Source organism: Carcharodon carcharias (genome assembly GCF_017639515.1).
Source record: "Carcharodon carcharias isolate sCarCar2 chromosome 39 unlocalized genomic scaffold, sCarCar2.pri SUPER_39_unloc_1, whole genome shotgun sequence".
NCBI classification, from domain to species: Eukaryota; Metazoa; Chordata; class Chondrichthyes; order Lamniformes; family Lamnidae; genus Carcharodon; species Carcharodon carcharias.
The window spans coordinates 965,432-990,287 of NW_024470814.1; the positions used below are offsets into that span (position 1 = coordinate 965,432).

The 24,856-nt window shown below is 43.5% G+C and overlaps 3 protein-coding genes across 3 annotated transcripts; 1 reads left to right on the forward strand and 2 right to left on the reverse strand.

Annotated features, from left to right (window-relative positions):
- Nucleotides 1–1,126: 1,126 nt before the first annotated feature.
- LOC121274919 lies at nucleotides 1,127–24,298 on the reverse strand. Its single transcript, XM_041182298.1, has 6 exons — nucleotides 23,992–24,298; nucleotides 23,400–23,472; nucleotides 21,698–21,947; nucleotides 19,923–20,278; nucleotides 15,152–15,160; nucleotides 1,127–1,445 (listed from the first exon to the last, which is right to left on the reverse strand). Exons 1-6 carry the CDS (start codon nucleotides 24,296–24,298, stop codon nucleotides 1,127–1,129), a joined length of 1,314 nt encoding a protein of 437 aa, XP_041038232.1.
- On the forward strand, nucleotides 18,483–18,965 carry LOC121274876 (histone H2AX). Its single transcript, XM_041182266.1, has one exon. It carries the CDS (start codon nucleotides 18,561–18,563, stop codon nucleotides 18,951–18,953), a length of 393 nt encoding a protein of 130 aa, XP_041038200.1. The 5' UTR covers nucleotides 18,483–18,560; the 3' UTR covers nucleotides 18,954–18,965.
- On the reverse strand, nucleotides 21,647–21,958 carry LOC121274887 (histone H4). The gene has a single exon (XM_041182277.1). It carries the CDS (start codon nucleotides 21,956–21,958, stop codon nucleotides 21,647–21,649), a length of 312 nt encoding a protein of 103 aa, XP_041038211.1.
- Nucleotides 24,299–24,856: the final 558 nt, after the last annotated feature.

Consider the following 24,856-nt stretch of genomic DNA (forward strand, 5'->3'; position numbering starts at 1 on the left):
CTGCCGCTGAATGGGTGCGCGGCGGGGTCTTTATGGGGGAGGGGTGCTTGCAGACCGTTTTTTTAAAACGCGTAATGGTCGAAATTTACATTGTTGAACTTTTATGTTCTAATTATTGGATTAGCTAAAATGAGCTGGCGGAAAGTGCATCCCTCTCTCATTTCAGTTTCAATGTGTCTTGCGTTTGATTGCACATCACAACCATGTCCCCTAGCTCGGCGGACCTCAGGTTAAAGGAGATAAACATACCCCACTTTCATTCAAAGTCTCTTTCACCTATATTCCTCTATGCATGTTTATTACATTGCAAACCGAGTGCCAAGAGCAGAGCTTCAAGTTTTCGCTTCTGTTAGAGTCATAATGTTATACAACATAGAAACAGGCTCTACGGTCCATCGTGTCTATGGCGGCCATCAAGCAACTATCTATTCAGACCTTCTGTTCGGCCTGTGTTGCAGAATAGAGGTGATTAAGGGTAGTTTTAATTTTCAGGTCTGCAAATCGATAATAGCTTGATTCATGCCTGCTATAGAATCTGATCTGAATATATTCGGCAGCAAGAGACAGTCAATGTCTGCCTTATAACCCGTCTTGAATTCGGATTCTTTATCTGACTGTTCTGAAACAAGCCAGAATAAAGCTGTTCATTGCAACCTGGAACCAGACAACATGCTACATCGATTCCGGCTGATTCATATAAACCTCCGCTAATGGTAGCTTCCAAGCCCTGAGTGGCGCTAAGGACCCATGAACCAAAAACAATGTGAATAAAAACAGTTAAAATAGAGTGACGAAGGGGAATGCAATGTTTGAGAATAGCTAATTCTGACCAACTTCGACCTTAGCTTGAGTACAGCCGTGGTGTTAAGTCAAGTTTGGAGTCGACATTCGGGAGGTAGAAAGGAAGCTAATTTTTGAAAACTGGTTTAAATTAAACCATGGCATTTTTGTGACTCACGATGGTGCTGTGAAAAGTGGACGCATTGGTAGCAAAGCTATACCTCGTATTAAAAATACAAAGATTAAGTTCTTCATCACCCCTAAAGAGGACTCCGCTCTCAATGTGAGGTTGTGGGCGGCTCTTAGAAGAGCCTTTGGGTTTTGTTATAGAATCAAGTAGATTTGTTCAGCCGCCGAATCCGTAGAGAGTGCGGCCCTGGCGTTTCAGAGCGTACACCACATCCATGGCGGTGACCGTCTTCCGCTTGGCGTGCTCGGTATAGGTGACAGCATCCCTGATCACATTCTCCAGGAAAACCTTCAGCACCCCGCGGGTCTCCTCGTAGATCAGGCCCGAAATGCGCTTGACACCGCCACGGCGAGCCAGGCGGCGGATGGCCGGTTTGGTGATGCCCTGGATGTTATCGCGAAGCACTTTGCGGTGCCGCTTCGCTCCGCCTTTTCCCAGACCTTTGCCTCCTTTCCCTCTGCCAGACATAATGCTTCTTCAGTCAAATCGCTGCTGAATGAGCGGGGGAGCAGCTTCACGTTCCGTTTTTATACAGCTCGACCCGACCTGGCTGAGAAAGGGAGACTTAGAGAGAGAGAGAGAGAGAGAGAGAGAGTGAGGGAGGCGGGCCGAGACAGCCTGAGTGACAGTCAGGGCAATGTCTCTTGTAAAACAGCCCCTCCTTCTGCCTCCCCGAAATACATGTATTTATCAAATTCTGAAGGGAGCTGTACAGAAAAAGTTAAACGTAACTGAAATACTTCAAGATCATAAACCAGCTAGTTCGAAAATCGTAGGTATTAAATCCAATCCTCTCAAAAATATCATTCCCTCGATACTGAATTTCTATTATGAGTCAAATGTCTGCATCTATTTCAAATTATCTCCTATTCTGTACCAACACACCTCTAGACTCGCCTCCTACCCCTCCCCTCCACACTGCCAAATGGGATTCAGAAATTCGCTAACATCTCTTCCAACAGATTTAGAGAAACAACAGGTATGGGCCTTAGTTGTGAGGCGGACTTTGCAGCGATGCTGACTCTATTGCTGACTCTCACGTTGAAAATGTGAATAAAGAAAAGATAAACATTGAATGCACTCTGACACAACCCGATTAGGGAGCTGTAACGTCATCCCTGAGTTTTATTGCGTAGTTAGGGAGGGGTCGAGTTGAGAGTGTGTCAGTGAGTGAGCAGGAAAATGGGATTTACGTGGGAGGAAAAAGAAACATTTCCATCTGAAATCTGCTCCCAACTCCGAGACAGGGATCAAATGATCAGGGGATCAGCTCTTTCATGTGAAAAGTGGGTGGCTCTGAGAAGAGCCTTTGGGTTCAGAGGTTCACAATTTGCTGGGACCTTTCCCTTCTTTCCTGCCTTTGTTTATCTCGTTTTGGGCTTGGCCCTCGCTTTCGCCACTTTTTTGACGCCTGTCACCTTCTTGGCAGGAGACTTTTTCTTGGGGGCTGCTTTCTTCACCGGCTTTTTTGGAGTTGCCGCCTTCTTGGCTGGAGTTTTCTTGGCTGCTGCTTTCTTGGCTGGGGATTTTTTGGCTGCTGCTTTCTTCGCTGGGGATTTCTTGGATGCTGCTTTCTTGACAGGTGTTTTCTTGGCCGCTGCTTTCTTTGCTGTCACCTTCGTGGCTGCCGCTTTCTTCACTGGAGATTTCTTGCCAGCTGCTGCCTTCGCCTTCTTCCCCACTGTCCCCGGGGCTGTGTTCTTAGGGACTTTGAAGGATCCCGAGGCGCCCGTGCCCTTGACCTGGACCAGGAAGCCATTCTTCACATTCCTCTTGATGCTTTGCTTGATCTGGGAGCCAAGTTTATCCACATCCAGCCCTTTGCCGCGCAGCGCCTTCTTGATGGCGGGCAGCGACATCCCCTTGCGATCGCTGCAATCCGCCACAACCTTGAGGATCTGCTCGCCCAGCTTGGGACCGGCTGCTCCGCTCCGGGGAGCCGCCTTCTTCTTCTTCTTGGGATTCTTGACCTGGGCGGCAGGAGCGGCTGGAGGAGCAGTTTCGGCGTCTGCGGTGTCGGTCATGTTCCGGGACTCTGCACAAAAAAGTGTCTCTGTCAACGTGAACGGGGTGAGAAATGAATCCGCTGGTGGCGGCACTGAGCAACTTAAAGGCAGCGAGCGGACGGGGCGGAGACAAGCTGCTGTCAGCTCTAGGCTGCTGCTGCCTCTCTGTGTTTCTCTCTCCTCACAAACTCCCCAATTCCATGGAAATTCCGGCTCTCCAGTGTCCCAGACTGAATCCTTCTTATCTCTGACATTGTCATGTTTGCTGTCGAAAATATTTCACCCGAATTGAAGACTCCCATTTCGACTAAAAACGGATTTACTGCCGCTCCTTCACCCGATCGCTGAATTGTCCTCTACTTTTAGACTGAAATCTAGAAAACAACACAGAAATCCTTTTGAAATCTCACTTTGGGGTTAAGCTGGGGAACAGGGGAAATTTGTGAATGGGAAATATTTTTATTTAAGGCAAGCGGGACTCGAAAATATCATGATCAGGACGGACACACAAGCACAGTTTCATTCCTCTGACTCGCACTCCCTCTTCCAACGCTCTCTTACACAATATTCACATCTCCATCTTCACAGTCTGAAACCACTGTCTAATGAAAGGGTCTCAGGAGATAATTACCCCTCTTTTCGAACTTTGCTCGTCTTTCTATTAATTTGCTGAAGATTGTAAATTCAGAAAAAATAAATCACATGGGACCCGCAGATTGTCTGATTCGCAGATTCCGTGGAGGATCCAATCATATGTGACTTCAGGCTATTATCTGAATAGCTCACATCAAATATTTATCTCTGGCGACAATATAAATTATCTCCTCCCTGTCCCTCCAGAACTCCCTGTTTATGTTGCTCCTCCAGAACTGACAGTCACAATTTCACAGTTTGCAATGTACACCTATCGCAACAAACAGAGCGGGGCAAGTTATGCATGAACATGCACTCGCGGATAGTCACGTTCCTGGCAGTGGCAGAGATTTTGTGGAAACGCTTCGATTTTCTTATTAGAGATAATCAGATGAAATGTCAGACCTGAATTTCTGAGAAGGTGGAGAACACTGACTGTGTCACGCATATTATTGGAGTACGGATCACAGCATCAGTATCATTCTCAGTACCAGATGTAGAGCGATGGGTTGGCGAAAGTGAGCAAGAGTGTAAAGAGAGAGTGGAAGCAATCGTGAATGAGAGAGAGATAGATAGTGGGAGAGAGAGAGACAGAGAGAGTCAGAGTGCGACACAAGCAGTTAGGCTAATGCTGTTGTGAGAAATTTAAACTAATTTGGCAGGGGGAGAATGTTAGCAGAATGGGGACACATGAGACTCCAGTAAAACAATTAAGTCAGAGGGAGTACAGCTGCAATAAGTTTCAAGGGAGTAAGGCAAGGCTGGATGGCCTCTACTTTAGTGCCAGGAGTATTGCAGGTAAAACAGATGAGTTAAGGGTGAGGATTGACACGTGGAATTATGATATAGTAGCCATCAGGGAGATGTGGTTGAGGGAAGGGCAGGATTGGCAGCTCAACATTCCGGGATATAGCATCTTCAGACGAGACGGGGGGGGGGGGGGGGGGGGGGGGGGGGGGGGGGGGGTTTGGTCAAAGTGGAGGGCGCGTTGCATTATTAATTAAGACGTCAGTTACTTCAGTGAGGCTGCATCTAATGAAGTTTTGATAGTAGCGTTTAGGATTAAACAGGGTCAACCACGTTATTAAGTGTTAATTATAGACTCCCAGATAGTCAGCAGGAAATTGAGGAGCAATTATGTGTACAGGTTGTGGAGGTTTGTGAAACGATAGCAGTAGGGTAATTATATTAGGTGATTTTAACAATCCCAAAATTTTTTGGGATAGACATATTGTTAAGGGCTTGGACGGAGTGGATTTCTTGAAATGTGTACATGAGAACTGTTTAGGTCAATATGAAGAGAGTTCTAAAAGTGATGGTGCATAGCTGGACCTAATTCTGGGGAATGAACACGGACAGGAGGCTGAAGTGTTGGTGGGCGAGCATTTTAGTGATAGCTACCACAACATGGTACAGAGTAAGTTTCTTATGGAAAAAAATCGAAAAGTTGCAAGAAAAAAAATGTTTTGAATTCGGGTAGAGTGGATTTTTTTAAAATAAAGCACGATCTTACCAAAGTAGACTGGGAAGAGTTAGTTGTGAGGAAATCTACAGAGGATCAGTTGCGGGCGGGGTGGTTTCAAAAATGAAATGGGGAGCCTATATGCTCAACATGTTCCCTCTATGGTGACAGGAAGGATTAACATGCCCAGAGAATTATGGGTGACCAGATATATTCAGGATACGATGAGAAGGAAAAGGGAGGCTGTTAGCAGGTACAAAGGGAGCAAATCATCAGAGGCAATAGTGGAATATAGATATTGCAGGGTGGAGCTTAAGAAGGCTAAAAGCAGAACAAAGAGGGGATATGAGAAAGCTCTGGCTGGTAAAGGTAGGGAAAATCCGAAGATATTCTATAAGTATATGAATGGGAAGGGTATAACCAGGCAAAGAGTAAAGCCGATAATAGACCACCTGGGCAATCTATGGGTGGAGCCAGAGGAAATAGCTAGAGCCTTGAATGAGTACTTCAAATCCATCGTCACTTAAGCGAATGAGGATGAAGGTGTCTAACTAGGCGAAAGAGTTTGCAAGGTTCTTAAGCAAATTGATATCTGGAGTGACAAGGCATTGGAGGTGTTGGCAGGCTTCAAAGTGGACAAATATTCCAGGTCCGGATGATTTTTGCCCCAGACTGCAGAGGGAAGCAAGGGAGGAGATGACTGCGGCTCTGACCCGAATTTTTAATTCCACTCTGGGCACGGTGGTGGTGCCCGAGGACTGAAGAACAGCTAATGTGGTTTTGCTTTTAAGAAGGGTTGTGGAGATAAGCTAGCGAACAAGAGACTAGTGATTTTCACGTCAGTGAGAGGTAAACTATTGGAGAAATTTCTGAAGCATAATAATTATCTGCACTTGGAGAGGCAATTTTTGATTGGGGATATTAAGCATTTCATTGTCAGTGGCAGATCTTCCCTAACAAATTTGTTTGACTTTTTTGAGGAGGTAACGAGGTGGGTAGATGAGGGTACTGCAGTTGATGTAGTTCATATGGATTTCAGCAAAGCATTTGACAAGGTCCCACATGGGAGACTTATAAAAAGGCAAATGCACATGGGATTAAAAATAATTTGATAACGTGGATTCAAGATTGGCCTAGTTGTGGGAGGCAGAGGATGATGACAGAAGGATGCTTTAGTGATTGGAAGCCAGTGCCCAGTGGCACACCAAAGGGATCTGTTCTCAGTCCCCTATTATTTGTCATTTATAAAAAGGACATAGATGACTATGTGTGGTGTAGGATTAGTAAGTTTGCGGATGACACAACAATGGGCCGGGTGTTTAACAGTGGGGTTGAGTGTCTTGGGCTACAGGAAGATGTAGATGGGATGGTCAAAAAGGCAGATAAGTGGCAGATGGAACTTAACCCTCAAAATTGTGAGGATATACACTTTTGAAGTAGTAATTTGACAAAGCAGTATTCAATGAATGGCATGGCACTAGGAAGTTCTGAGGAAGAAAGGGACTTTGGCTTGTGTGTCCATAGATTTCTGATGGCGGAGGGGCATGTTAGTGAGGTGTTGAAAAATTCAGATCTGAAAATTGCCTTTATCAATCGGGGCATAGATTACAAAGGTAGGGATGTCATGTTGGAGTTGTATAGAATCTTGGTGTGGTCACAGCTTGAATAGTTTGTGCAGTTCTGGTCGCCAAATTAAATGAAGGATGTGATTGCACTGGAGGGGTGCAGAGGAGATTCACAGGATGTTGTCTTGGTATGAAATATTTAAGTTATGAAGAGAGGACGGATAGACTTGGGTTGTTTATGTTGGAGCAGAGAAGACTGAGCGGTGACCTGATCAAGGTTATGAGAGGAATGGACAGGGTGCATAGGGAGCTGTTGTTCCCCTTAGTTGAAGGGTCAGTCACAAAAGGGCATAAATTCAAAGTGAGGGGCTGGAAGTTTAGGGAGGATGTGTGGAAAAAAAAATTACCCAGAGGGTGGTGAGGGTCTGGAATAAGCTGCCTGGGAGGGTCGTGGATGCAGGTTGCCTCACATCCTTTAAAAAGTACCTGGATGGGCACTTGGCACCTCAGAACATTCAAGGTGCCAATTTATGGTAAATGGGATTTGGTTGGTAGGTCAGGTGTTTCTCATGTGTCTGTGAAGACTCGTGGCTACGAAGGGCCTATTTTGCATTTTGGTTCCGTGATTCTGTGTGGGAGAGATAACGAGAGAGAGAATAGTCTCTCTGTGCCTACCATGTGTCAACTTAACAGCGACTGGTCCTCATATCTATCATCGGATGAAGGCAGACACATTATCAGCGTTTCGAAAGAATTTGCGCAAATCACAATTAATAATTGTGTTGCAAATACCGGCGGTCACCATAGAGGGATATACTTCTCTTGAAATAGTTCAGTGAATGATAATGAGTCCTGGAATGATATTGTTGACTGATGAGGGAATTTTGAGCAAGTTGAATTATAATCATTGGAACTTAGAAGATTGGCAGGTTTTCTTTTTGAAACACCGAAGATTCTGAACCTGATCGTTAAAACTAATTTAAAACTGACAGCAGTGAGATTTCACGCGATTCAGCTCCAGCTAATACTGGTCCAGAGGCAGACACATTTCTATCACACAAAGAGGAAAATGCCAGAGATTGAGGTGAATTGTATCTGAAATGTCACGTTCGATAACCTCTGGAGCTCTCTGGAATAATTCGCCAAAAATTGTTCCATATGACACTAAGTGATTGACAGTTTCAATCTGTTTCTATTAAACTGGGTTCTTTGAGATCAGATATGAACTTCTGCGCGGTCACGCAAACACGTAGATTTACTGGGATAAAGGCAACATTCTGCAGATGCTGGAAATCTGAAACAATATCAAAACATACTGGGAAACTTCATCAGGGCTGACACCATCTGTGGGGACAAAGACAGTCTTCCTCTGCACAGATATAGTCAGATCTGCTGAGTTTTTCCAGCATTTTTTTTTTCCTACATATATTCACTAAAGCGGTGAATGAACAGCAAAAATGCTGCAGGGAACCATATAACTTTGAACTTCATACAGGCATCGCCCAACTGCCTAAAACTGGAAGGGTCATGAGGACTCGAAACGTCAACTCTTTTCTTCTCCGCCGATGCTGCCAGACCTGCTGAGCTTTTCCAGCTAATTCTGTTTTTGTTTTGGATTTCCAGCAGGAAGGGTCATGAGGACTCGAAACGTCAACTCTTTTCTTCTCCGCCGATGCTGCCAGACCTGCTGAGTTTTTCCAGGTAATTCTGTTTTTGTTTTCCCTAAAACTCTGCCCGTTCCACATTGCCCCAGTAGTGATGCTCAAGCTGGAGAACATAGACTGAGGGGAGGAGCAAAAGACGTTGATTCTGTGACGTCGATTCCAGGTAAGCGCTTGCGCATTGCGGTCCTTAAGTTTCTCAGACATAACTTGAAGAGCGCATGCGCTTCCTTTCACCACGTCTCCGCCATTGAAAGCTTTTCACTCAGTGAGGGGGAGACCTTTGTTTCAAACAGATAGAAATGGAAATATTAGGGCCCGGGTAAGCGAGTAAACAGCGTTCTGATTCCAGCAGTGCAGCGGTTTGTTAGAGCAGAAACACAAATCAACATTGACTTGGGGTAAGTTCGAGGAGACCCGCGGGCTGTTTGTAAGAGGCGGAGCGAAGCGGGACCGAGTTCCGGAATTTGGAGTGAGCGGGTGGACGGGGAGAGGCCTTTCTGGGGCTGAGGGAGACAGAACCTGAGGAAGCTGCAATTGAAAACTATTGGGATTTTCTCTCCTCAATGCTGTAATGTATATTCCTAGTATAGCGGCTGATTCATGCAACTTCTCGTCATTTGGACAGTGGACAGTGGGAACAGGCGGACAGTGAGGATAGGGAACAATCATGTAAATTTCACCTATCGCAGGGACCATCTTTTCAAGTGATAAGTGTTATAGAAACATTGTAGCAGCGGCTGTTGGTTTCAGTTGACGGCTCTTACAATGGGAGCTGGAGATTGAAACCTGACCTGCATCAATGTCTCTGTCCCCTCGGGTATTGACATCCTTGGATCAGAGCAGGTCAGGATTGTTTCTGAATGTCACACAGTTGTTGGAAAAGTACCAAAGCAGGGTGCTGAAGTGGAATCAGACATTGTACTATTTTAATTTTCCGTATGATTTGTAGAGCGTTATAAAAATTGATTCTCAGTTAAAAGTTTACATTGATCTAAGTTCTTTCAAATGCCTCCTCTGATCTTGAGTTACAAGAGATATGTTTCTTCCTCTAGGCAAGTACATGAAGGGATCAGTTTCAAGCTGATGATTGCCCCAGCCAAATTAAAATGCAGGCGTCTCCTTCTAACTGACAGCAGGTATGATATTACTCACAGAATGCTGAGATACAGACAGAACATCATTTCCACCGTCACCACGAACAGTAATATTCAGAGTCAAATTGAAGACATACCAGATACATGTGCTCAATTCAATAGTCAAACACTCAGAGGGGGTCGGGGTTGAGGAGATGGTTGGAATAATCACATTACACTCCTACTCAGTACCTTTGAATGGCAGGTCCACCAATATCAGTCCAAACTCACAGCCATTATCAGATTGGAGTGTACTCCATGCATGTCACAAGAATGGAACATTGGCTGCAATTTAAATATCAGGTAATAAAGCTGATTGAAATTTACACAATTAATCAATGAATGTACCCAACATTCAAAAAGCAACACATTACATTTAATACCAAGGATCTCATACAATTTCATACTTTTATTTTATTCATTCCTGAGATGTGGACTTCGCAGGCTGAGCCTGCATTTAATTGCAAATGAGAAGGCAGTGGTGAGCTGATTTCTTGAACCACTGCAGTCCCTTTTGTGTAGGTACACCCACAGTTCTGTGGGATGGATTTCCAGGATTCTGCCCCAGCAATAGTAGCATATATCCAAGTCAGAAAGGTGAGTGCCCTGGATGGGAACTTCCAGGTGATGGTATTTTCATCTATCTGCTGCCCTTCTCCTTCAGGGTCAACATGGATAATTTTGCCTTTGTCAGTGACCTCTTTGTAGCCTTTGTTAGAATTGAGTGGCTAGCTAGGCCATTTCAGATGGCATTTAAGTGTGAGTCTAGAGTCACATGTACAATGATGACAGATTTCCTTCTCTAAAGTATATTAATGATCCAGAAGGGTTTTGTTTTACCACAATCGACAATGGTTTCATGGTGATCATTAATTCAAATCATACTTTTATTGATTTCAAATTCCATGATCTCCCGTGGCAGGGTTCAAACCCAGAGCATTACCATGTGTCTCCAGATTACTAGCCCAATGTCAATTCAACTATGCCATGCTCAGGTTTCTGAGCCTGACTCAAACAACAGGAAAATGAATCATACTGACATATCACAATATTACAGATACAGAATAAAATCTGCACATCCACATACCAGTAACGGATAGGCAATGAGTAAAATATGCATGACATGTCAGAAACAATCAATGTAAGATGCATCTTCACCATTCAGGCAGAGGCATGTGCAGAATGGTAGCCACAAGTGCATTACAGAGTGTCAAAGATACAGAGTAAAGCCCAGAATCAATTACAAACATTTATAAAATAAAACACACAGTCACACAGCAGCAAATAACTAGGTGCATTGTAAAATGCCTATGCACAGACAGGGAATGAATAAACCCCATCATAAGATGTTAAAAAGTCAAAAATTCAGTGTGATCACACATTCACATATTGTAATATCAACAGTGCACAAGAAGAAATTTCTCCCATAGGAAAGAGTGCCAGGTAAACACACACACACACACAAAAACACATGCACAGACACACACTCACCAGCAATCTCATAATGATATAACATTACGCTACCATCTCCCCTTGTGCACCAGGGACAAGGTACTTTTTCGCCGGCTGAAATAATGATGCAGCTCTCTGCTTCGAATGGACATGGGCACATTATTGTTCAAAGAACAGAGCAGAACAGCAGTTCCTCATCACAGAGAGCAGGAATCAGATTCACTTTGATCTTAAGTTTCAGGAGACGTGTCCAATGCAACAGTCAAATACAACAGGAGAGCGATAGTATTTATCCCCAGTTCACACTCCCTGAGCACACAGAATGGTCGGTCCATCAATCTCACTCCAAAACTACTAATCTTATCAGATTAACAGGCAGCTCATTAATTTCAGAAAAGTGCAGTCTTAGCCACAGATAGACCAACTGACTGAAATGCATAAAATTATCCTAAGAATTTATTGTGGGACCTCACAGAAGAACAGATTGAATTTCCCCTCCAAAAATTTCATGCAAAATCTGGAATAAAGAAAAATGTAATTTTAATTAATACAGTATGAATACCCAATACATGCCAGGTCAATATTCTAACTGTGATTCAAAACGTTAAATCATTACAAAATGAATCATTCGGTTATGGCATACACAGCATGTGAGTTCAATTGTCTCGTTATCATTCAAAAATACTTTTGCCAATTTGAAGCCTGAATGCTACACCTTAGCTGACTCAAAACAAATGAATAAAATCTGTCTTTGAGAAATGAATTTTTAATATTTAAAGCCACATAAGAGCTGGGAAACAATACTGGATTAATGCATTGCGGAAATAGTTTTCACAAACATGCATGGGATACCTATGATGTACAGAACATAACTGAGATTCAGGGAATTAATTTCATAAAAACTGACATTCACAGTGTAGACACTTAAATTTCAATAAAATTAATTTCAAAGCTGCATTCTGTACCAGAGAAATTCAAATGGCAAATGATCCCTGCACACTCCCACACAAACACTCACACACTCGCAGACTCATACAATAAAACACAGACAAACATGCAAGGCAAACACTCACACTCATAAACATACTAATATCACATATACACACACCTTCTGTTAAATACAAAGACAAACAAACACCTAAACATGCACAGGCACACAAAATTACACACTGGCCCTCACACACACAGAAGCACACACACTCGCACAAACACACATATGCATTAACAAATGCTCACAGAAACAAACTTGCACTTTCTCTGCCACACACTCATGCAAATATTTCCAAACATGGTCACCTAGAGACACAAACACTCATACACAAGCACACAAATACTATGAAACACAGAAATGGAATGGCCAAAAGTTCATGAATGTCAAACATGGACATACATACACATACACACAGCATACACTGAAACACGCAGACAAGAAGCATCTGTCAGTACATACATGGAATTTTGACAATACATTCCTGCACCTGCATACTTGTTCTCAGTGATTGGTGTGCATGGGAACCCAGCTCCCTTTTTAGTTGAACATTTCCTAATCTATCACCATTTATATAATACTCTGCCATGCTGTCTTTTCAACTGATGTGGATAACTTCACACTAATAGGAGGTGGTTCACAGGAGCTTTACTAGATAGTTACCTGGAATAAGTGGGTTTTCTCATAAGGAAATGATGGACAGACTGGGTTTGCTCCACTGGGGCTTAGAAGAGTGAGGGGTGATTGATTGAATTATACAAGATCCTGAATGGCCTTGAGAATGTGGACATCAAGAGGATGTTTCCAGAAATAGGGGTCACTGTTTTTAAATGAGAGGTCACCCTTTTTGGGGCAGATTGACGAAATTTCTTTTATCGCTCCGGGGGCTGTGTGACTTTGGAAATCTCTGCCTCAGAATGCGATGGAGGTAGGGTCGTTGAGAGTTTTAAGGCAGAGTTAGATAGATTCTTAATAGGTAAGTTAATCAAAGGTTATCGGGGTTAGATGTTTTTGTGGGAATTGAAACACAAAGAGATCAGCCATGATCTTACTCAATGGTGAGACTGGCTCGAGATGCCAGATGGTCTACTTCTGTTCCTATTTCTTCTGTTCTTATGTTGTAATCGACATTCTACAGCATGTGCCTTGTGTTTACCCACTCAATCAACTTGTCTAAATTGCCTTGAAAGATCTTGGAATCCTCCTCACCACTGACATTCCCACCAAGTTTCATGTTGTCAGCAAACCTGGAAATAATACGTTTGGTTTTCTCCGGCAAATTATTGTTATAGATTGTGAATAGCTGGGGCCAAAACACTGATCCCTTCACTACTCCATGGAGTCATTGTCTATCACTCCAAATAAGATCCATTGATTCCTACTCTTTGTGTCTGCTCTGCTAACCAATTCTCAATCCATGCCAATATATTAATGCCAATCCCATGTGCTTTCATTTTCTACACTAACCTCTATAGTGGGATTTTATCAGAAGCTTTCTGAAAATCCAAATCCACCACATCCACCAGATTTTCCTTATTTCTCCTGCTGGTGGAATCAATAACACACACGCAGACTTGAAAGGGTCAGGTCCAAATAAAACAGAGGCTTTCATACCAGAGTCTCTCAGCTACAGGTTAAATTGAAGACTATCATGTGAGAAGTGGTTAATTAAAAAAAAACTCATGCAGAATTGGATAGGTACAGAATGAAGCAATAAATCGATTTCCTAAACTGATGTGGACCAATCAGCTGGCACTTTCATACATTGGAAACTGCCAGATAGAGAGAAAAGTCCAGTCAGTCATAACAGAGAGTACATAATAACATAACATTAACTGAGAGAATGAGTAAATCTTAGTTTGGCTTAAAATGGATTAATAGGTATAGAATGTAGGTGACACTCATACAAAAGAACTGATAATTTGAAGATATCTTCACATTTAAATGTCAGAAACTGAGAGGTAGACTCAAACACACAATGACCCATTTGACACTGAATAACCCAATATAATATTCACATTCACACACCACACAGATTCCAAGCGTTGACAAATGCCAAGAAAAACCCATATTCACATGTCAGTTATGAACAGATGCATTGCAGAATAAAAAATCACATTCACATGCTACATACTGACGAATAGAGGGGGAGAGAAAATAAAAAAAAAACACCCATCTCTTCCAAGCAACTAACTGCTACATAATAAAATAAATGCCCACGCACCAGAACTTCACAGGGGCTCTCTCACACCGGCACCCATTTAGCAGGAACTGACAGAGATCGTGGTAAAAAGTCATTTTTCCACACCCCGGAGAACTAGAGGGACAGGAGGGGCGGGGTTTTGCGGTGGGGGTGAGCTTTTGGTGGGGAATCTAATTCACGTAACAGAATAAGCACACAGCTGTATAGAACTCAACATCAAAAAACTGGTAAGTAACCAAAAAGATACAGTCTCTTATGTCAAAATATCTGACAGGTATTGAATAAAAAGCGCACTCACGCAGCAACGGTCAACACGCGCAGTGACAGGAAACTCAAAGACCGTCAATTACAGGTCAATATCTATCTTCCTTGCTTGAAAACAACAGATATGGCATAAAACACATACATGGATCCCAGTGACCGAGAAATACCCAGTTAGGGTGAATATTGCATTACAGAAGCCATCAACTGCAGAACAAAACACATTGTGACGATTTGTATGGAGCGGAAGCAGTTGGCCGCTGTCGTAGTCTTTTTAACAGACGTGAGCTTGGCCAGGTTCACGTGCAGCATCAGGCCCATTGATTTCTAGATGTTTGATCAGAAAAGGCCAGATCCAAGTTATAGTGAACTGCTGCCATCTCCTGGCAGAGGATGAGCTATGCAACAACATACGGATGCAGCAGAAGCACTTTAAATTGGATGATGGAATGGGGAAATGACAGAATCATATATATGCAATGAAGTATATCAATCAAATTCAAAACTGCAACACTCTATAGTGTGATGTGTTCCTACGTGCAGAGGGTGTAGCGTAGGATAGAGTCTGATGTTCAGACAAGGATTAACATATCTGCCTTACAAGCAGTTGACCATAGTTTGATAACCGCCTGTTGCAGTGGATGTATATTGATCAATCTGTCAATGCAACTCAGAGAACGAGTCCCTGCACAGAAGGATAACGATTAAAAAAAAAAATCAATTAGGATGATCATTCATGCGTTTCCAATGTGAAATTCGGCTTCGCTGTGCTGCCGACTTCATAAAGCAGATATTGACAAGTACAGTGAATAACATAACAGCACTCTCATAGGTGGGAGTGACAGATACAGAAGAAAGCTAGATTCCCGTAACCGGGGCAGACCCTTACACTGTAAAAACACTGACACATGCCAGATATAGAGAGCGGAGTAGAATAAAATCATTTTTCCATATCCGACTTTTCAAAGTAGGAAGAGATTGAGTACAGAGAAATCCAATGTTATTAGCTAGAGCAAAATCACACCTCAAAATGTATCAAACTCTGTAAGTTGCTGATTAAAATATAACATCCGGTAGCAAAGACCAAGAGATACAGCTGGCGGAGCTGTGGGGATTGTAAGGGTCGGGGGACGTCCAGGCTTACACACTGAATTGAAAGCTGCAATGTGAACGACACACTCAAGCAACACAGGCTGACATATTCACAGCAAAATCGACAATGACCGACAAGATGTGTGCAGGCATAGAGAATCGTCATACAAGAATATGATCAGCATAGAGTGAACCACACCTTCTTATAACAGGGTTTGACAGCAAATGATTAAATTCTCACTCATTTAAACATAACCTGATTTTCAGCATTATTTTTCCATGCTCACATTTCTGACCCTGATGCAAACAACAGGGAAATGAATCACACTGATATATCACAAAATTACAGATAGAGAATAAAATCTGCACATCCACATACCTGTAAATGAGGGGCAATAAGTAAAATATGCATTATATGTCAGAAACAATGAATGTAAGATGCATGCTCACAAATCAGGCACAGACAGGTGCTGAGTAATAGCCACAAGTGCATTACAGAGAGTCAAAGATACAGAGTAAAGCCAAGAATCAATTAAAAACATTTATTAAGCAAAACTCAGTCACACAGCAGCAAATAATTAGGTGCATTTTAAAACCCCATTCACAGAAAGGAAACGAATAAATCCCATGTTAAGATGTTAAAAAGTGAAAGATACAGTGTGACTCCACATTCACATATCGTTATATAATACTGCAGAAGGAAGAATTTTATCCCAAAACTAAAGATGGGCAGGTAAATGCACACACAAACACACACACACAAGCACACACACTCACCTGCAATCTCATAATTATATAATTTAGCGCCACCAACTCCCTTTGTGCACTAGCACCAAGGTATTGATTCCGCATCTAAAATAATCATGCAACCCTCTGCTTCGAATGGACATAGGCAAATTTATTGCTCAGAGTAGGAACAGAACAGCAGTTCCAAGTATAAATCTGCAAAACAGCCGGGAAACAGCAATAGATTAATGCATTGAAGAAATAGATTTCACACATATGCAAGGGATACATATGAAGCACAGATGAAATCTACACATGTATAATAATGGAGTCAGCTACACAGAGCACAAATTTGAGGTAGACAATCAGTACAATAACTGAGATATATGGAATTAATTCCAACACAGCTGATGGTCAGAGGGTAGACACTTAAATTTCATTAAAATTAATTCCATAATTGCATTCTGTACCAGAGAAAGACAAATGAGAAATGGGGCCTGCACAGTCCCACACAAACACTCACACACTCGTAGTCTCATGCACTAACACACACAGACACAAATGCAAAGCAAACAAACACTGACAGACACTCATACATAAACACAGGTGTGCAAGATCTCTTGCACACATACACAAACACACGCACACACAAACTTAAACACAGGCAACCACAGGATCTCACACACACTTACAAACACAGATGCATAAGCAGATGCACACAGTAACAAAATTGCACTTGCTTTCCCACGCACACTCTCGCAGATATTCACAAACATTCACACCTACAGACACAAACACTCGCACATACACAAGAACCTGAAAACACTGAAATGGAATGGCCAAAAGTTCATGAAGGTCAATCATTCACACAAACACAAACACACACACAACATCTGTTAGTATATACACAGACCTTTGACAGTAACTAAGCAAATAAGTGCTTGGTTGGTAGCTGAGGAGCAGATATTACTCATACACATACACAGCTGCAAATTTGCAGGAACATATACATTGCAATTAAACTGTTGACACTTAGTCAAATGTAACAAGATAGTGAGACACAACTGATTAGTTTCAGGTTAAGATTCTGTTCCAGTTACCTAAGTTACAAAAATAGAAAAATAAAAATCACTAATAACACACAAAAATAATTCACATTCACATAAATACGGCTGACATAAATAATACACATACAAGACACTGATAGATATAAAATTATTTTCTTCAGGACATCCAAGAGATAGAAAGTTATTGAGTGAAATCACACTCAAGTATTAGTAGCTGACTAGCATGAAATAAAAAAAACAGACTATAATGGAAAATGGGATATATTAGTGGAAATACATTTCAGAAAACAAAAATATATTAAAACCTAACTTACGAAATACATATTGACTAGTAGGGGGAATAAATTAGCACCTAAACTATTTACCCTCTATCCTGAGATTGTGACCCCTTGTTCTAGACCCCCAGCCAGAGGAAACTTCATCCATGTATCCAAATCGTTTTACAAATGTGCCGTTTTACAAATGTGCCGGTGGGATTTTCAATATTGAATAAAACAATATAATGGATTTTGGCCATTCCATCTCCGTGTTTCATTGTATTTGCGTGCTTGTGTGTGAGTGTTTGTGGCTCTAGGTGAGCATGTTTGTGAATATTTGAATGAGTGTGTGGGAGAGACTATAATGGAAAATGGGAGATATTAGTGGAAATACATTTCAGAAAACAAAAATATATTAAAATCTAACTTACGAAATACATATTGACTAGTAGAGGGAAAAAATTAGCACCTAAACTATTTACCCTCTATCCTGAGATTCTGACCCCTTGTTCTAGACCCCCAGCCAGTGGAAACTTCATCCATGTATCCAAATCGTTTTACAAATGTATCGTTTTACAAATGTGCCGGTGGGATTTTCAATATTGAATAAAACAAAGGATTGGAATCTCTTAAATTGGGGTCTTGAATTTCCATTTGATGTCAGTTACATGAAACTCCACGCTCCCAATTAGAAACTAACAGATAGAGGTAAAATGCAGACCAGACAAATTAGAGAGAGGTTGAGTGAAAATTACATTCTTGGACTGAAAACTGAATTAGCGATTAGGATTTCAGTGCGATTTATCTTTTGATTTATTTTTTGGCGGTAGTTTCAAATATGAAATATTTAAACGGTTAGTAACTGACGATTTGGCGCTCTTTCTTTCCGAATTCAATTTCGTCGCGAATCCAGATTGGTGAGTGAAGCAGAGATCTGATTGGCAATATGAAGAATATTATGAGCTATAATACAATTGACCAATCAGTTCTGAGCACACCACCATTCCTCCAGAGGGTATAAGAGAACTGAAAGAAGGCGGATATCAGCATTCTCTGTGAAAGTGCGTGTGAGATTGTTACAATGTCTGGAAGAGGAAAGACCGGTGGGAAAGCTCGGTCCAAGGCCAGGTCTCGCTCCTCCCGGGCCGGACTGCAGTTCCCGGTGGGCCGCGTTCACAGGCTGCTGAGGAAGGGTAACTACGCTGAGCGTGTGGGTGCCGGAGCCCCAGTCTATCTGGCCGCCGTGCTGGAGTACCTGACGGCTGAAATCCTCGAGCTGGCCGGCAACGCGGCCCGGGACAACAAGAAGACCCGCATCATCCCCAGGCACCTGCAGCTGGCCGTCCGCAATGACGAGGAGCTCAACAAGCTGCTGGGAGGGGTGACCATCGCTCAGGGCGGGGTGCTGCCTAATATCCAGGCCGTGCTGCTGCCCAAGAAAACCGGCGCCTCTGCAGCCGCCAAGACCAAGTGAAGCGACCATTCTTTAAACTGACAACCCAAAGGCTCTTTTCAGAGCCACTCACTTAATCGGTGAAAGGGGCGACCTGTTCTCTATCCGGATGTGCGATAACATCCCTATCGATTCGGAATGAGATATTTCTAATGTGATCTGTGAAAGCGCTGGTTACAACGAGACTCTGGTGCTGTTGCCTTATCCAGACATCAGGAGTCTCTGCTGCATCTATATATGACCAATTGCCAATGTTCAGAAAGACGTTCTTTAATAATTAACTCGTCCCATTTCTAATTAAATGATGTGAAATTACATACACATATAAACAGAATCCACTCAAAACCCCAAATGCAACAGAGGGAGTGAACCGGGTAAACAAAATGAATGAAAATAAATTGTCGGTCTGAGGGTTTTAGGAGCTGGAGCATTTAATAAGACGTCGCTGCTCTTTCACTGACCGACTAGGTGGCGTTTAAAAGAGCCTTCGTTGCATGTGGAACTGAATCCGGGTTTTAGTGCATGTGTGAACATTCCGATCGCTTCGCAATGAAAACATTTCTGATGATATCTGTGAACGGGTGGGTTCGAGTGAGACGCATCCTGCTAGCACTCTTACTTGTTACGGACATCAGTGGGTATGTGCTGCATCTATTTATGCCCAAACTCTTCTATTAGGGAAAACGTTCCCATATCATTAAAATAATCGCCTTTGAAATGACCTCAGATCTTCTGAAACATCCGGTAAAGGGAACAAAGGTCAGTTACCGGTTTACAAAGTGAGGAAAATAAATTGTAGGCCTAAGAGGCTAAAGTGCTGGTGTGGTTAAGAGATGGCAGCTCTTTCTCTGACCGACTTGGTGGCTCTTAAAAGAGCCTTTGTCGCACTTGGTGCTGAGGTGGGGTGTTTAGGCGCGCTCCCCGCGGATACGGCGCGCCAGCTGGATGTCTTTGGGCATGATGGTGACCCGCTTGGCGTGGATGGCGCACAGGTTGGTGTCCTCAAAGAGCCCCACCAGGTAAGCCTCGCTGGCCTCCTGCAGGGCCATGACGGCCGAGCTCTGGAAGCGCAGGTCGGTCTTGAAGTCCTGAGCGATCTCCCGCACCAGGCGCTGGAAGGGCAGTTTGCGGATCAGCAGCTCGGTGGATTTCTGGTAGCGGCGGATCTCCCGCAGAGCCACAGTGCCGGGCCTGTAGCGATGGGGCTTCTTCACGCCGCCCGTGGCTGGAGCGCTCTTGCGGGCAGCTTTGGTCGCCAGCTGCTTGCGGGGAGCTTTCCCTCCGGTCGACTTGCGCGCTGTCTGCTTGGTCCTGGCCATGATAACAAACGCTGTTGAACACAGACTCTGAGAATGATGAAGCCGCTCTGTGTCTGTCTATTTAAGACATTGTCCGTCACCTCCCTCCTCTCCTGATTGGATGCAGCGCCATCCCGCCGAGAAATTTGAAAAGAGCAGCGGGGCTGCATGGATTTCTGGGCCCTGATTGGTGGAGCAGCAACTGACAGTTCATCAATTTCAAAATGCGCGCCAATTTCAGAGGGACGAGTAACGGAAATTGAAATAAACCTAGTTTGAAGGCAGATCAAATAAATCTCAATGCACAAATATCACAAGTTCTCAATGTTTGCGAGTCCCATTTCGGTCCCAGCACCGACTTCCTCCTTTTGAACGTGGATTAAATTTACATTCATTCCATGATCGGTTTACAGCAGACTGAATAAAACTCCTATTGGTGGGCGGAATTTTGGGTCTCACATATAAAACTAATCAACGTTATCGGTTTCTTCATGTCAAAGAGCTATTGATGTTAAAGAGAGAATGGTGTAGCCCCTGTGTCAAGTGCTTTATGGGTGGGGGAGGCGTTGTGTGTGGGGGGTTTGCGCTCCCTTTATGTTAACCATTTGTATCTCTAAGTTTATATATTTGAACTATTTTCCACAAAATGCATAAACATATCTTCACAGTGCAAACCATGCACCAAAAGCACAACTTCCACTTCACGCTTCCGTCCTGCCTGGGATGCAGAATCGAGGTGTTTAACAGTACTTTATGTTTCACTCAGTAAATCGGAAATATACTGTGTCATGCTTGCTGCAAAATCTATTTTAAACATATTCCGCGGCAGGGGTCACTCAATATTTGCCTTACATTGCCGTGTAGATTCGGATTCTTTCATTGATCGTTCTGAAACAGGCCAGAATAAAGCTCTGTTCAGTGCTTCCTGGAATTAGACAGCATGCTGCATCGATACAGGCTGATCCATATAAAGCTCGTATACTGGTACCTCCCAGGCCCTGTCATGTTTCAGAGACTCAGGAAGAGAAAGCGAAGATAAAAAAACAGGTTGAAAATAGTGCAATGAAGCGAGAATGATGTGTCTCAAAATAGCTACTCCTGATCAAATTATAATAAATGATGGCCTTTTTTTTGTGAACTCGGTGTTGGTTTGGGAGCTGCCAGCCAAGCTTCGATTCGAGGTTCGAGAAGGAGAAAGGAAGTGAATTCCTGAAAACCGAACTAAATTAAACCAATAAACCTTGTGTGACTCACGATAGTATTGTGAATGGAAAAGCGCAGATGAAAAAGCTGTGTTTTTATAAAACTACATATCGCTTTCCCTCTCCCGTTCTGAGGAAACTTGCTCTTAATGTGAGGTTGTGGGCGGCTCTTAGAAGAGCCTTTGGGTTTTGTTATAGAGTCGGGTCGATTTGTTCAGCCGCCGAATCCATAGAGAGTGCGGCCTTGGCGTTTCAGAGCGTACACCACATCCATGGCGGTGACTGTCTTCCGCTTGGCGTGCTCGGTGTAGGTGACAGCATCCCTGATCACATTCTCCAGGAAAACCTTCAGCACCCCGCGGGTCTCCTCGTAGATCAGGCCCGAAATGCGCTTGACACCGCCACGGCGAGCCAGGCGGCGGATGGCCGGTTTGGTGATGCCCTGGATGTTATCGCGAAGCACTTTGCGATGCCGCTTTGCTCCGCCTTTCCCCAGTCCTTTGCCTCCTTTACCCCTGCCAGACATGATGCTTCTTCAGTCAAACCGTTGCTGAATGAGTGGGGGATCTGCTTCAGTTCCGCTTTTATACAGCCCGCCTCGACCTAACTGAGAAAGGGAGAGTTAGCGAAAGAGAGAGAGAGAGAGAGGTGGGCCGAGACAGCCTGAGTGACAGTCAGGGCAATGTCTCTGATAATACAGCCCCTCCTTCTGCCTGCCCGAAATACTTTTATTTATCAAATTCTGAAGAGCTCTGTACAAAAAGGCTTTAAACGTACGTGAAATACTTCAACATCATAAAACAGCTAGTTCGGAAATCGTAGGTATTATATCCAATCCTCTAGGTAATATCCCCACCTCGATAATGCATTTCTATTAAGAGTCAAATGTCTACTTCGATTTCAATCCCTCTCCTATTCCATACCAACACAACTCTAGACTCGCCCCCGACCCCTCCCCACCACACTGCCAAAAGGGATTGACAAATTCGCTAACATCTCTACCAACAGAATGAGAGAAACAGCAGGGATGGGCCTTGGTTGTAAGGCGGACATTGGAGCGATGCTCACTCTATTGCTGACTCTCACCCTGAATATGTGAACAAAGATAAGATAAACATTGAATGCATTCTGACACATCCCGGTTAGGGAGCTGTAAAGCCATCCCTGTGTTTTATTGAATAGTTGCGGAGGGGTCGAGAGGAGACAGTGTCAGTGAGTGAGCGGGAGAATAGGATTTACGTGGGAGGAAAACGAAACATTTCCACCTCCCTCCTCTCCTGATTGGATGCAGTGCAATCCCGCCGAGAAATTTGGAAAGAGCAGCGGGCTGCAAGGATCTCTGGGCCCTAATTGGTGGAGCAGGAACTGACAGTTCATCAATTACAAAATGCCCGCCAATTTCAGAGGGACGAGCAACTGACCTTAAAATAAACCAAGTTTGAACGCAGTTCAAATAAATCTCAATGCAATATCACAAGGTCTCAATGTTTGCGACTCCCAAATCGTACGTAGATCAGACGTCCGGCCTCTCAACACGATTTAAATTGTCATTCATTCCCTGATCGGTTTACAGCAGACTGGATAAAACTCCTATTGATGGGCGAAATTTTGGTTCTCACATATAAATGGTATCGGTTTCTTCATGTCAAAACGCTATTGATGTTAAAGAGAGAATGGTGCGGCCACTGTGTCTAGTGTTTTATGGGTGGGGGAGGCATTGTGTGTGGGGGGTTTGCGCTCCATTAATGTTAACCATATTATATCTTTAAGTTTAAATATTGGAACTATTTTCCACAATATGCATAAATGCATCTTCACAGTCCAAACCATGCACCAAAAGCACAACTTCCACTTCAACCTTCCGTTCGGCCTGGGATGCAGAATCTTGGTGATCAACAGTATTTTATGTTTCACTCAGTAAATCGGAAATATTCTGTGTCATGCTTGCAGCGAAATCAGTTTTAAACATATTCCGCGGCAGGGGCCAGTCGAAATTTGCATAACGTTGCCGTGTAGATTCGGATTCTTTCATTGATCGTTCTGAAACAGGCCAGAATAAAGCTCTGTTCAGTGCTTCCTGGAACTAGACAGCATGCTGCATCGATACAGGCTGATACATATAAAGTTCGTATACTGGTACCTCACAGGGCCCGTCACGTTTCAGAGAAAGCGATGAAAAAAAAGGCTGAAAATGGTGCGAATAAGCGAGAATGATGTGCCTCAAAATAGCTACTCCTGATCAAAGTATAATAAATGAGAGCCTTTATCTTGTGAACTCGTTGTTAGTTTGGGAGCTGTCAGCCAAGCATGGAGTCGAGCTTCGAGAAATAGAAAGGAATTGAATTCCTGGAAACCGAACTAAGTTAAACCATGAAACCTTGTGTGACTCACGATAGTATTCTGAATGTAAAACGCGGAGATGACATCGCTGTGTTTTTATAAAACTACATATCGCTTTCTCTCTCCGGTTCTGAGGTCACTTGATCTCAATGTGAGGTTGTGGGCGGCTCTTAGAAGAGCCTTTGGGTTTTGTTTTTGAGTCGGGTCGAGTTGTTCAGCCGCCGAATCCATAGAGAGTGCGGCCCTGGCGTTTCAGAGCGTACACCACATCCATGGCGGTGACCGTCTTCCGCTTGGCGTGCTCGGTGTAGGTGACAGCATCCCTGATCACATTCTCCAGGAAAACCTTCAGCACCCCGCGGGTCTCCTCGTAGATCAGACCCGAAATGCGCTTGACACCGCCACGGCGAGCCAGGCGGCGGATGGCCGGTTTGGTGATGCCCTGGATGTTATCGCGAAGCACTTTGCGGTGCCGCTTCGCTCCACCTTTCCCCAGTCCTTTCCCTCCTTTTCCTCTGCCAGACATGATGATTCTTCAGTCAAATCGCTGCTGAATAAGTGGGAGAGCAGCTTCACGTTCTGCTTTTATACAGCCCGGCCCGACCTGACTGAGAAAGGGAGAATTAGAGAGGGAGAGAGAGAGAGAGAGAGAGAGAGAGGCGGGCCGAGACAAAAGAAGTGACAGTCAGGGCAATGTCTCTGCTGAAACAGCCCCTCCTCCTGCCTGCCCGAAATACATTTATTTAACAAATTCTGAAGAGAGCTGTAGAAAACAGCTTTAACCGTACCTGAAATACTTTAACTGCATAAACCAGCTAGTTCGGAAATCGTAGGTACTAAATCCAAACCTCTCAGTAATATGCCCACCTCGATACTGCATTTCTATTAAAAGTCAAATGTCTGCATCTATTTCAATCCCTCTCCCATTCTATACCAACACACCTCTAGATTCGCCTCCTACCCCTCCCCTCCACACTGCCAAAAGGGATTGAGAAATTCGCTAACACCTCTTCCAACAGAATTAGAGAAACAACAGGTATGGGCCTTAGTTGTGAGACGGATTTTGGAGAGATGCTCATTCCAT